A 14,370-nucleotide genomic window follows, 5' to 3' on the forward strand; every position below is an offset into this window, starting at 1 on the left:
TGTTGTCATTGCAGGCAATCTCAAAGCTGTGCGTTACAGGGACGACATCCTCCTCCTTCATGTGGTACCCTTCCTGCAGGCTCATACTGACATGACCCTCCAGCATGACAATGTCACCAGCCACACTGCTCGTTCTGTGCGTGATTTCCTGAAAGACAGGAATGTCAGTGTTCTGCCATGGCCAGCGAAGAGCCCGGATCTCAATCCCATTGAGCACGTCTGGGTCCTGTTGGATCGGAGGGTGAGGGCCATTCCCCTCAGAAATGTCTGGGAACTTGCAGGTGCCTTGGTGGAAGAGTGGGGTAACATCCCACAGCAAGAACTGGCAAATCTGGTGCAGTCCATGAGGAGGAGATGCACTGCAGTACTTAAAGCAGCTGGTGGCCACACCAGATACTGACTGTTATTTTTGATTTTGACCCCCCCTTTGTTCAGGGACACATTATTCCATTTCTGTTAGTCACATGTCTGTGGAACTTGTTCAGATTCTGCCTCAGTTGTTGAATCTTGTAATGTTCATACAAATATTTACACATGTTAAGTTTGCTGAAAATAAACGCAGTTGACAGTGAGAGGACGCTTCTTTTTTTGCTGAGTTTACAAGTTTGCAGCTATTTAAATCGTTAACTTGGCCATTTTATAACACTTTATCATGAGTAAGACACCAGCTTTTGAAGTGAGTGACTCCCTCTCCCTCACTAACTTAGCCAGTGGGTGTCTTTCTTTCCCACTCCACTCTGTAACCTTTCAGCAGAAGTAGATTATGCAGGAAGCATTGTTAATATTCACCAGGTATAGAGACATGGCCCTTGACATCCTGCTCTTCCTAGCCCTTCTCCTATTGGCTGTGTGGTGGTCCTATTGTAATGAGCGGATCAGAAGTCAGGAAGTCAGTAGGACATCCCCATGAGTTATTCATATATTATTAATACTCCTTATAAACCAACCTCAGAAGGGTTTATGACTCCCAGGTTGCTGCACCGCTCACCTCAGTGCCGCAGGAGAATAATATTCAATGAGATCTTTCTCTCTCTTTGGACCTTCTAAAACATGGATCATCAACTAGATTCAGCCGCGGGACAATTATTTTATTGAGGGGAGGGTCAGGGGGCCAGAACGAAATTTTCAATCATTTGTGGACTGCAAATTGACCGTAAGAAGCCCAAACAGATGTCCTATTTGACTAAATCATAATCATTTAAAACCTTGCTTACATTTGTTTATGAGCACATACATGTATGTCTCTATTATGCTTGGGAATACTTTGGAACATATTTCCAATATTGAAATCACTTGGATTTTCTGGTGTTTTGACAGTCTTATGCCCAACGATAAAAAATATAAACTTTTTTTGTATTGCTCAGAGAACATGGGGGGGCCAGTTGGGGAACCCTGCTCTAAAAAAACTTGCATCTTGGGTTTGACTCCGAGACAGCGCTCACTTTACATTGCACCACCATAGCTTCCTATTTCATTTCTTATTTCTCATGTTTTCTTTATTGTATATATATATTTTTATGAGTTATACATTTGTTATATTGATTACTGCGCTGTTAGGTAGAACATGCAAGTTAAGCGTTTCACATTAACTGTGCAGTTGTCAATAGCACTTGTCACTAAAATATACAGTTGAGGTCAGATGTTTACATACACTTAGGCTGGAGTCATTAAAACTTGTTTTTCAACCACTCCACACATTTCTTGTTAACAAATTATAGTTTTGGCAAGTCAGTTAGGACATCTACTTTGTGCATGACATAAGTCATTTTTCCAACAATTGTTTACAGACAGATTACTTCACTTATAATTCACTGTATCACAATTCCAGTGGGTCAAAAGTTTACATACACTAAGTTGACTGTGCCTTTAAACAGTTTGGAAAATTCTAGAAAATGATGTCATGGCTTTAGAAGCTTCTGATAGGCTAATTGACATAATTTGAGTCAATTGGAGGTGTACCTGTGGATGTATTTCAAGGCCTACCTTCAAACTCAGTGCCTCTTTGCTTGACATCATGGGAAAATCAAAAGAAATTAGCTAAGACCTCTAAAAAAAATTATAGACCTCCACAAGTCTGGTTCATCCTTGGGAGCAATTTACAAACAATAGCACGCAAGTATAAACACCATGGGACCACGCAGCCGTCATACCGCTCAGGAAGGAGACATGTTCTGTCTCCTAGAGATTAACGTACTTCAATGTGTAAAGTGCAAATCAATTCCAGAAGAACAGCAAAGGACCTTGTGAAGATGCTGGAGGAAACAGGTACAAAAGTATCGATATCCACAGTAAAACGAGTCCTATATCGACATAACCTGAAAGGCCGCTCAGCAAGGAAGAAGCCACTGCTCCAAAACCACCATAAAAAAAGACAGACTACGGTTTGCAACTGAACATGGGGACAAAGATCATACTTTTTGGAGGAATGTCCTCTGGTCTGATGAAACAAAAATAGAACTGTTTGGTCAAAATGACCATCGTTACATTTGGAGGCAAAAGGGGGAGGCTTGCAAGCCAAAGAACACCATACCAACCGTGAAGCACGGGTGTGGCAGCATCATCTTGTGGGGGTGCTTTGCTGCAGGAGGGACTGGTGCACTATCCAAAATAGATGGCTTCATGAGGAATGAAAATGATGTGGATATATTGAAGCAACATCTCAAGACATCAGTCAGGAAGTTGTCCAAATGGACAATGACCCCAAGCATACTTCCAAAGTTGTGGCAAAATGGCTTAAGGACAAAGTCAAAGTATTGGAGTGGCCATCACAAAGTCCTGACCTCAATCCTATAGACAATTTGTGGGCAGAACTGAAAAAGCGTGTGCGAGCAAGGAGGCCTACAAACTTGACTCAGTTACACCAGCTCTGTCAGGAGGAATGGACCAAAATTCACCCAACTTATTGTGGGAAGCTTGTGGAAGGCTACCCGAAACGTTAAACCCAAGTTAAACAATTTAAAGCAATGCTACCAAATAATACTTGAGTGTATGTAAACTTCTGACCCACTGGGAATGTGATGAAAGAAATAAAAGCTGAAATAAATCATTCTCTCTACTATTATTCTGACATTTCACATTCTTAAAATAAAGTGGTGATCCTAACTGACCCAAGACAGGGAATTTTTACTAGGATTAAATGTCAGGAATTGTGAAAAACTGAGTTTAAATGTATTTGGCTAAGGTGTATGTAAACTTCTGACTTCAACTGTATATTCATGTGCTGTTTTGACTATTCCTGTAATGTGGTTGTTTAACCATCATTGAGATCATATAATGACCAGGGATATCAAGGAGACGTGGTGACACTTAAAGCCAATGCTAGTTGCTGGGTTGAATGGTGTCTCTGACCGATGGAAAATTCTGATTAAGTGAATGATTGAAATGTTGCTGGTCCAATGAGCACCGGATCCACCCTGTCAGTCAAATCTACTTTGTCACAAATGAGATGGTGAAGGAGACTGCATGTCCTCTAACCCCCTCCCCCTTACACTCCCTTGTGCTGCTTATAAAACACTACATTACACCATTAAAGCCCCAGCCGTGCATTATCACACATATTATTACATATTACATGCTAAGGCCGAATCTTCCCCACAAATAGCCCCGAAGCCCTAGTTCCTGCTTGTGATGCCATCCTTAATGGATCATGCACAAAAATCCCTGATAGGTCATTCATTTTTATTAAAATAATATCATGCACATTTCTCTGAATTCTAGCCGGGCCTCTTTGCCACTGAAAGACAACGTTCATTTATGAATCAATTTGAGTCCCCATGCGGCCAGTCAAACAGTGAGCAACACTGTCGTCGGGTAGACTGGCTGCCCATGTATAAAATGTGCTGTTCCAACTGAGCAGGCATGGGACAATCCCATTTCAAACAATAATAATTTCCCCAATAAGGACCAGCCCAGGAACTGCTACATCCAAAATGCAGGGAAAACCATCATCTCCTCCCCCCCCTCATTGGGAGTGCGTGTGCTGACAACTTTGTGGCTGCTTGCGCTCTCTCTCTCTCTCTCTCTCTCTCTCTCTCTCTCTCTGACAGAAGCCCCTGACACCACTTTCGGAGAGGAGCGCTTTGGTATTGTGCTATATCTAATTAAGAACATCCAGGAGATGTAGGAGAGGCACTTCAAGTGTGTTGGCCCGGGTGTGTCTCATGCAGCAAATGCTCTTCACTCTGGAAGTTAAATGAGAGCGAGCACCAGCAGAGTAGAGCGGCGGGGGGGGGGGGAGGCTGCCCCTCTTGGAAGCTCTCACGGGGGCTGGTGAGAACGGAGAGACCCTCAGATCTCCGGCAGATCACTAACAGACATGTGTAGGCCCCTCCGCAGGGGGAAGTGTGTGTGTGTGCGTGTGTGTGTGTGTGTGTGTGTGTGTTGAGGCTGATCTGATGCACCATCGTGGATGGTGATGTTCTGACTAGGGGACACAGGATGAAAGCCTTCTCTGATGAAGGTCTGGGGTGCTGCAGAAGACAAACTAGGTGTTCAGAATTTTTATCAGGCAGGGATGGTTTAGGGAACTGTCACAGCACCATTTTACTGAGGTTAAATTGACAAATCATTACATACTGTACATAATCTTTTGTAATGTTTAATTTGGTTGAATAATCTTATGCAATTGTTGTTCTAATCAATGACCCAAAGGTGGTTGTTTTAGACCTCATGCTGAGCGATGTAAGGACTTAACCCTGTGTGGTAATTAGGGGGGCCTGCCTGCCTGCTGCCTGTAAACCAGCCAGCCTGGATCTGCCTGCTCCCTGTAAACCAGCCAGCCTGGATCTGCCTGCTTGGCCAATTGATTGATTTTACAGCATGGCACTTGCAGCTCTTTGCCCTGCTCTCATTGCTCATCCAATCAGTGAAGGGCCTGTTCCAGAGGACAGCAGTGTTATATTAGAACATCATTAGTACTGTGGTCCTCTTATGGGCCTGTGGCTCAGTACACTGCTCCAGCACTAGTCCCATGTCCCACAGGTTTGATTGGATGGAGATGGTGTATCTCGTGTTAGCCTTTCATCAGCCTGTGGATGTTGCCAATGTATCATTTGAGTTGTTCCTGGTCCAGTGGTCAGCAGCGATGGAGACCAGTCCAGACCAGTGCCAGTGTTTGTCGACATGCAGCTGCCCCCCGTCCCCGTCCCCCCGCTGTGCCGTGTGCCAGACTGTCTGTGGCTGATGTCTGTGGGCAGCTGTACAGTCGTGTGTGTGTGTGTGTCCTGAATACCTTGTCACTCATACAGAGACCCTGTAAATCACATTCCTCTCCCCTTGGGGACTGAAGAATGCAGGACATGCTGTAAAATGCATACCTCGAGAGCCCTTTTAATTCACAACAGACATGTCTGCTTTACTGCAGGGTTTAGAGGGGCATGCTTTCCTTTGAGGGCCCTGTGATGACAAAGGGTTGAAAATGACTTCCGCTAAAAATATCAGGTGTAAGCTGTGGATTTACTGAACCGTTGGTTACTGTTTCTGTTTCTGAGAACAGAACTGGTACTTGTGGACATGGAGCTAGTGTTAGGGTTAGGGGGGTTGTGATTCAGGCAAGGGTAAGGGTTGAACCAGGATGTGGACATGAAGCTAAGGGTAAGGTAAGGGTAAGGGTTGAACCAGGATGTGGACATGAATTGAATTGAACTTATTTGAGTAAGAGACATATACAACAATATGTACAATGTGGTCCCAGAGAATAGCACTTCAAAGTATTAATTAAAACCCTTGTTTCCAAAGTGGTCCTCATGAAGCTAGGGTTAGGGTTGAACCTGGATGTGGACATGAAGCTAGGGTTAGGGTTGAACCTGGATGTGGACATGAAGCTAGGGTTAGGGTTGAACTGAGATGTGGACATGAAGCTAGGGTTAGGGTTGAACCTGTATGTGGACATGAAGCTAGGGTTAGGGTTGAACCGAGATGTGGACATGAAGCTAGGGTTAGGGTTGAACCGAGATGTGAACATGGAGCTAGGGTTAGGGTTGAACCTGGATGTGGACATGGAGCTAGGGTTAGGGTTGAACCTGGATGTGGACATGAAGCTAGGGTTAGGGTTGAACCTGGATGTGGACATGAAGCTAGGGTTAGGGTTGAACCGAGATGTGGACATGAAGCTAGGGTTAGGGTTGAACCGAGATGTGGACATGGAGCTAGGGTTAGGGTTGAACCTGGATGTGGACATGAAGCTAGGGTTAGGGTTGAACCTGGATGTGGACATGAAGCTAGGGTTAGGGTTGAACCTGGATGTGGACATGAAGCTAGGGTTAGGGTTGAACCTGGATGTGGACATGAAGCTAGGGTTAGGGTTGAACCTGGATGTGGACATGAAGCTAGGGTTAGGGTTGAACCTGAATGTGGACATGAAGCTAGGTTTAGGGTTGAACCTGGATGTGGACATGAAGCTAGGTTTAGGGTTGAACCTGGACGTGGACATGAAGCTAGGTTTAGGGTTGAACCTGGATGTGGACATGAAGCTAGGGTTAAGGTTGAACCTGTATGTGGACATGAAGCTAGGGTTAGGGTTGAACCTGTATGTGGACATGAAGCTAGGGTTAGGGTTGAACCTGTATGTGGACATGAAGCTAGGGTTAGGGTTGAACTGAGATGTGGACATGAAGCTAGGGTTAAGGTTGAACCTGGATGTGGACATGAAGCTAGGGTTAGGGTTGAACCTGGATGTGGACATGAAGCTAGGGTTAAGGTTGAACCTGGATGTGGACATGAAGCTATTGTTAGGGTGGAACCTGGATGTGGACATGAAGCTAGGGTTAGGGTTGATAAGGTTGAGGTTAAGGCTGGTGCCTTCTGTAATAAACCTGGGTTCTTTTAAAACATTTCCAGATTTTTTAAGAACCCCCTCAATGTCTGCCTAATGTGTTTGTAGTCTATACATGCTACACAAGTCAGTACATCTGCCTATTATCACCCTATTGGATCTACAGTGCCAATAAATTGAGATGTTGCTAATTTATGACTTGAGTCTCACTAACCCCTTTACTGATACGATTTCATATCCTCGGGCTATTTTCTCTCTTTCAATTCTCTGAGAGAATAAGGAATTCCAGTGGCAAAAGCTCTCAAAAACCTCAGATCAAACGTATTCTCGGCTGAATTAGCTGTCAGAATAAAATCATTTGTTCCTCAGCGCTAACACTCTTGCTTGACGCTTTGTCCCTCCCTGGACCTCTCTCTCTCTCTCTCTCTCTCTCTCTCTCTCTCTCTCTCGCTCTCGCTCACTCACTCACTCACTCTCTAACTGGTGTGTGTGTTTTATGTGGTTTCAACAGCCATTTCCTTTGGGCCAATCTGTCCCTGTTGGACGACACACAGGTTAACGTTAGCAACGGCTCTGTATGCACTTTGCGGTTTTACAAGTGTGCCCTTTCTCATCAGCTTCTGGAGTGAAACTAGCGTTGTGTCCAGGCCAACTTTACAAGCGGGGGGCAAGACGGGGTCGGAAGAACCTATTTCAAAGCCTCCATAATTACCTTGAAAGATAGTCTTAGAAATGTCTGATATGATAGGATTCAATGTGGGAGGAAAAATGCTTTGTTGGCAGCAAAGGAGAGAGAGAGAGAGAACTTGTGTGGCTTCAAAAGAAGAAAGTTTTCCTCCTGAATTATTTAAGCAATCAACACTCATATACTTCTAAGATTAAAGGAGAGGTTTTCAAAGAACAGTTCAACTCTCTGATGTACTGGCTACTGTCTATTGTCTACTGTCTCTATGTTCCGTTTTGAACCAAGGAGTGGGAAATATAACAACGTACCATTTATATTGTGGGGGGGGATTTCTGTACATGGGACTTTTCTTTATATATGAATTTTATAGGCCAATTGAATTCAAATCGGCCTGGTATTGTATATTGGAGACCTAAAACAACGCAACCTAATTTCAAACATGTCATATTCCATGAGAAACAACACCCATGGTTTGAAATAACTCACCAGACAGCAATTAAGTAGAAAAAAACAACAACAAAAAACAATATTGTATTTCATAAAAATGTACAAAAGATATATACATATCCAACACAACAGAGTTGCATGGCAGTGTACAAAAAAAAACGTAGATTCCTAATACACTATTGATATCTTTAGTATCCTCGTCATCATCAAGGGCGGCACTGGAGAAAAAGTCATTTGACACCGAACAGGAGGATTCTCTTTCCATTTTAGATTTTTCCTAATTCATCACCAAGAGTTAATAGCAACGTTGTCAGCCCCAGAATATGTATCATATCAAGCGTTTGCATATTCTTCAGAAATGGTTGCTTAATTCCAGCCACAACTTGTCCCCGACACTGAGACGTCACTGTTCATCTAAATAGTCCAACTCAACGCGGCAGACAAATAAGACGACGGCTCATATCGAAGACACTGTGTGGAAGTAGACCTGACATGACTAAATAGACTCTATTGAATGATTGAATCATTTTTCTCCCAGATTCTTTTGTTGCTGCAACTTCACTGACAGAAGAAGAAAAAATCTAATCTGCACAGATGAATGAGTTTCAGATAAGATCTGAGAGAAAGAATCAAATCGTTTTTTTTTTTAGATCAAGTCATTTACACAATTTACATATATGTGTGTCTTTAAATAACTAAATGATAGAAAGATCCCAAAATCGGTATCTGGTTGCACTTCAATGCGATCTGTGACATATGCGTGTCTTGCATATTCTGCGGCATAGCCAGGCACTTGGTAAACTTGTTTTACTGCAGAACTGTACACTATCTCATGTACAACATTAACAGAATTGTGCTGTGGATTACATTGTACTTACTTACTCATCTAAGGCAAAATATGGCTTCTCAATAGATATGAAATCGCCATATTAGCTCCATAATGATACTGTACAGGATAATACAATAAGTAGCACAAACATAGTGGTGTTTTAGCATGAAGTCTTCCGAATCTCATGGGTTCCTTAGTCTCTGGTGGTCGTCAAAGTTCTCCAATGAGGTGCTTAGTGTTCAATCACATGGTCAGGAGGACCTCTGCAACAATGTTAACTAGTAGGTTCCCCTCGTGTCATTCACACAGCCAGTTTAAACTCTTGGTGGCAGATAAGCTATCGTTCTTAGAGCTTGGGTTACAATAGGTCACTTCTTTTAACACACGTCCTGGGCCAAATACACCAAGGTAGGTACCGTGTGCTTTACCTGTCTCTGCCTTCAGCGTATTTGGGATCATCCTTATGACATCATGCTGAGGAACTTGTTCTCTTCTGCAAGCGCGGTGAGCAGGGAGCTCATATCGCCGATGGCCATGTTGCTGCCCCCTGCAGGGAGGGGCAGGGAGGGCAGGGTGACAGAGTTCCGGGGGGTGGTGAGTCTGGAGGAGGTCTGGGACAGACTCTGGAGGATACTGGGGCTGATGGTGCCTGACATCAGGCTGGAGTGGTCCCCGTCATCCAGCATGGTGTCAAAGTCAATCTGGGGATCCTCTGCCCCTGTCCCATTGGACGAGTCCACCGTACTGGAGACCTGGTTGTTTACTCCCGGTGAGGTCATGGAGGTCTCAGTGCTGTCTGAGGGACATTGAAGAACATCCACTACTGGTGATGTCATCATCTGCATGTTGACGTTCCTGTTTGGCCCAAACACGTGTATCTGTCCTGTGTAGAACATAACATTGTTGTCTGTGTTGTTGCCATTACTGCAGTGATTGCCAATTGAGTTTTGTCGCTGGATTGTCATTGACCCTGAATGCTGTCTGCTTAGAGACTTATGTTCTGTGGGCGGTCTTGGCTGGATGAGTATTTGACCTCCATTCTGTATAGGATGCTGAACCTGGGACGCTATATTATATTTCTGTTGATGTGAGATCATCCACGAAGAGTTCACACCGCTATCCTTAAATGTGACTTGAGACGATTGACTCCCCACTGGCTGCGTCCTCAGTCGGCTGTTCTGCGTGTCTACACTGTGCACTGTGCCACTAACTGACATACTACTACAGGAGGACCGCTGGTTAGCGTTAGCGTTAGCATCAATAGGACCGAGACCCTGGTTAAACCCATACTCGAGTCTCACTCGTTCATTGAGGTTAGCATTAGCGGGCTGCTGTTGCTGTAGGCTCTGTTGGACACAGCCCAGCCTGGAGTCTGTCTTCTGCTGCTGTATGTATCTCCCCTGCTGGGCTGCATGAGCCAGGTTGTGGTTAATCTGTGCAATGTGTTGGTTGGAGTTAAGATTCTGCTTCTGGAACGAGACAAAGTTCTGTTTCTGTTGGACCATGGCGAGGTTTGAGTTGCTTCGACCGAACGGCAGATGTTGGGTTGGGTTGTGAAGAGCTTCCACAGTCCCTGAGCTGACCTCATTCCACTGTACCGGCATGGTGCTCGTCTTACTGAGTGAGGAGGGGAAAGACTGCTTCGGATGGCCTGGGCTTAGGGCACAGGAGAGGCGCTTGGTTTGTGGTGCAGACGAAGGGTTCATACTCATATTGGTGTCCACCACAGCCATCCTTCCCTGGTGGTAAAACTGCTGTTGTTGCTGGGGGTTAGGGTTTATTGTGTTTCCATGGAAACCACATTGTGCTTGTCGGTTGTACCCGTTGGCACAGTCTGACTCACCAGCTCCGCCCTGAGCGGTGATGTAGTGAACGACGTCATCCGGAAGTACCATCATCTCCTCCTCACTGCTGTTGCGTCTACCGCTCATATCGCCGGCCATGGTCTCCATGGCCACGTTCTCAGAGATGCTGGGCGGCCGGGGGCAGTAGGGGTACCGCTGCAGGCTGTCGTCGGAGCGCGGCTGGTGGCTCTGGAGCACCAGGTGGCACCGCTCGGCTGCAGACAGGGCCTGGTTCGGCAGGGAGGCGTGTGGGTGGAGGTTCTGCATGTTGCCCGTGCTGTTGTAGTGCTGCACCTGAGGCTGATGGGACAGCGGGGACAAAGGGTCCAGGGACGGCCGCCGGGGGACGGGGTCGCTAGCCCGACGGGGAATGTTGGACGGAGCTTCGTGGGGCATCATGCTGCGGCCGTTATAGTTTCCCATATCGCCGCTGCAGCGCCTGGGAACCCCACTGGGGACAACGGGGTCGAAGGAGGAGTAACCAGACGACGAGTCTCCCTGGGAAGCGTCCCTGTAGAGGGCCAAGCAGGTCTTGAGACTCATCCTCTCCATGTTGGGTAAAGGTGTGGGTGGGGCTCCGCCTGTAGCCGCCGCATATTTCGCCTTGAGGTGGTAGTGCTGGGCGGGGGTGAGGCTGAGGTGACTGGGCAGCCGTCCACCTCCTCCACCACCCCCGCACTGGCTGGCGTCGCTGGAGCGGCGGGACAGGTCTGCAGAGATGGGGTCGTAGGAGCCGGTGGAGCTGATGTTGTGGTGGCGGTGGCCACTGAATGCGGAGGCGTCACTGGAGCGGCGGCTGGAGTAGCAGGGGGAGATGCCAGAGGAGCGGCGGCTGATGTAGGCAGAGGAGATGGTGCTGGTGGCGCTGTCTCTGCGCTCCATCAAATGGTCCAGCTGGTTCAGGACAGTCACCTTACTGGAACACAGCTCACTGAGGCTGAACGATCCAGGCCCGCCACCCATATTTCCACTCTCCAAAAGGGACCCTGAAGCGAAGAAGAATTGATTTCACACAGGAGGAATGTAGCCTGAATAGATTTCTGAATGTACTGAATACTCAAAAAGGATAATTATGAAAACACTGGTTACTTCTTTCTTTTTATGTTTACTCACCGCTTGCTGGTATGGGCGGTAGCTTGGTGTTCTGGACTGGAGGAGCTGGATGATGATTGGCCCACTGGCAGGAGTCCCTCGCCGTCTTCAGTTTCTCCTTCTTCAGGTGTTCTAGTCCGTGGATGTGGCTGAGGCCTAGGTGTTGACGTAGGTGGAGGCCCACCCCGACCCCTGCTGTCCCAGACGAGAGGCCAGAGAAGGAGGAGTCCATGAGGGGCCCCGAGGGGTCGTCCAGTCCAGTCAGGTCCCCCATGCTGCCCCCGCCGCTGTGGAGGGCCATCTCTACTCCACTGTCATGGTTGGTGGAACTGCCAAGTGGCGACGGCTCGCTGCTACATGACGACTGACCACCAGGGCTGGACTGATACATCTAGAGAGAGAGGCAGAGAGAAACAACATGTTTATATCTAAAAAGGAAAGGGATCGCCATCTAACGAAGAGGAAGTAGAACAGTGATAACAGAACAACATAAGGAGATGTACAGTGAATCATGCAAGTTCTTTTCTCCACAACTTTAATTGTAAATAACGAGTGTTGGTTGGGGTGGCTACAGATTACAGCGCTCTTTAGACTGTCTGTGAATTAGAAATGGGGGAGATGAAAGGATGCTTGAGTACATGCTAGGCCAGCACACGGGGCTATGAATCTGTGGCTCTCTGGGTTGTGGGGCTCCCCAGTCCCTCTTTATGGTGTACAGTATGAGGACTTCAGATTCTGTAATAACTATTATACACATGTTTGGACTGTTCCTTACTGGCTATGGCTTGTCATACAGCAGCAGAACATGATGATGAAATGAAGGGAGATATTATGAAAGATATTCTGTATTGAACTGAAGCTCAAACTGAAGCTGTGCTCACCTTAGTAAGGTCTGTCCTTAAGGAAAGTTTCAAAGAGAAGAGAAATGGAAAGGAAACGTGCAGAGAGTGTTAGATAGGAAGGATAAAAGTTTGTTAGGTAAGATTTGCATGCCATTGTTAGTAGGGGCTCCGAGTGAGAAAGTAGAAGGGCATTATTTGTATTTAACCAGGCAAGTCAGTTAAGAACAAATTCTTATTTACAATGACAGCCCGGAACAGTGGGTTAACTGCCTTGTTCAGGGACAGAACGACAGATTTTTACCTTGTCAGCTCGGGGATTCAATCTAGCAACCTCTCGGTTACTGACCCAATGCTCTAACCACTAGGCTACCTGCCGCCCCTTATCTGATTGCACAAATCTATAAAGTGGCTAAACCATAGATTGGGAGGGCACACATAACCGTACGGTAACCTAAAAACGGTCTGTGTTTGCTGAATTATATTTCCACTTCTACTCCAAATGATCTCTCTTTCACCAGATGATCTCTTACCACAGACTTCTCCGTCTTGATAGACTTGACCTGCAGGTAGTCCTCCATGCCTCTCGAGGTGCTTTCCATCTCCTCCTCCGTGCCCCGGCCTGTCTCGTTCTCTCCATTCTCTTTGGGTGGCACTGGTCTGCTGGGCGGCAGGTCGCTGCGCTGTTTCTTGGTGACGTGGGCCTCTGGTCCGTGGACTGTCTTCACGTGCTTCCTGAGAGAGCTGGGGTCCGTGTAGCGCTTCGTACAGCCGGGGACTTTACACACGTAGGGTTTCTGTGGATACAAGTGTATTTATTTCATCTTTATTTAGAAAGGTTATACGCCGAGAGATAAAAGAAAAGCAGATTTTTTTGTCCATTTAAAATAACATCAAATGGATCAGAAATACAGTATAGACATTGTTAATGTTGTAAATGGCAGATTTTTTTATCTGCATAGGCGTACAGAGGCCCATTATCAGCAACCATCACTCCTGTGTTCCAGTGGCACGTTGTGTTAGCTAATCCAAGTTTATCATTTTAAACTGGCAGCTTTATTAAATAGTACCCGCAAAACACCATTCTCAACGTCAACAGTGAAGAGGCGACTCCGGGATGCTGGCCTATGCAGATTTACAAAGAAAAAGCCATATCTCAGACTGGCCAATAAAAATAATTAAGATGGGAAAAAGAACAGACACTGGACAGAGGAACTCTGCCTAGAAGGCCAGCTTCATACTGATGCTCCAGAAACTCAACTAGTCTAAAGAAGGCCAGTTTTACTGCTTCTTTAATCCGGACAACAGTTTTCAGCTGTGCCGACATAATTGCAAAAGGGTTTTCTCATGATCAATTAGCCTTTTAAAATAATAAACTTGGATTATCTAACACAACGTGCCATTGGAACACAGGAGTGATGGTTGCTGATAATGGGCCTTTGTATGCCTATGTAGATATTCCATAAAAAAATCTGCCGTTTCCAGCTACAATAGTCATTTACAACATTAACAATGTCTACACTGTATTTCTGATCAATTTGGTGTTATTTTAATGGCCGAAAACAGTTTTTTTCTTTCAAAAACAAGGAAATTTCTAAATGGACCCAAACTTTTGAACGGTAGTGTGTATTTAATGCGAAGCGATTTACAGTACAGTGAGTGTATACATTTAAATGTGGCCCCAGCGGGAAGCAAACCGACAACCCTGGAGTGGTTACCACCACACTCTTACCAAGTGAGCCACACAGGATCCAGAGTGAGATTAATATCATGCAGTTCATATTCTGTTTAATAACATTCAAATACATGCCTGGGAATTAGAATATCCATCCCCTCCTACTTACTCAGATTAGCTGTGACTA

General features: G+C 45.8%; 1 protein-coding gene across 1 annotated transcript in view; it reads right to left on the minus strand.

The window, feature by feature from the left end:
- Positions 1–7,800: 7,800 nt before the first annotated feature.
- LOC112266529 (zinc finger protein GLI2) overlaps positions 7,801–14,370 on the minus strand; it is an 88,015-nt gene continuing 81,445 nt past the window's right edge. Inside the window, exons 12-14 of the mRNA XM_024444086.2 lie at positions 13,042–13,305; positions 11,691–12,060; positions 7,801–11,563 (exon numbers count right to left, since the gene is read on the minus strand). Coding sequence (XP_024299854.1) covers positions 9,195–11,563; positions 11,691–12,060; positions 13,042–13,305 — 3,003 coding nt within the window. The 3' untranslated portion in view covers positions 7,801–9,194. The remainder of the gene's footprint in view (positions 11,564–11,690; positions 12,061–13,041; positions 13,306–14,370) is intronic.

The sequence above is a fragment of the Oncorhynchus tshawytscha genome, linkage group LG14 (genome assembly GCF_018296145.1).
Source record: "Oncorhynchus tshawytscha isolate Ot180627B linkage group LG14, Otsh_v2.0, whole genome shotgun sequence".
NCBI lineage: Eukaryota > Metazoa > Chordata > Actinopteri > Salmoniformes > Salmonidae > Oncorhynchus > Oncorhynchus tshawytscha.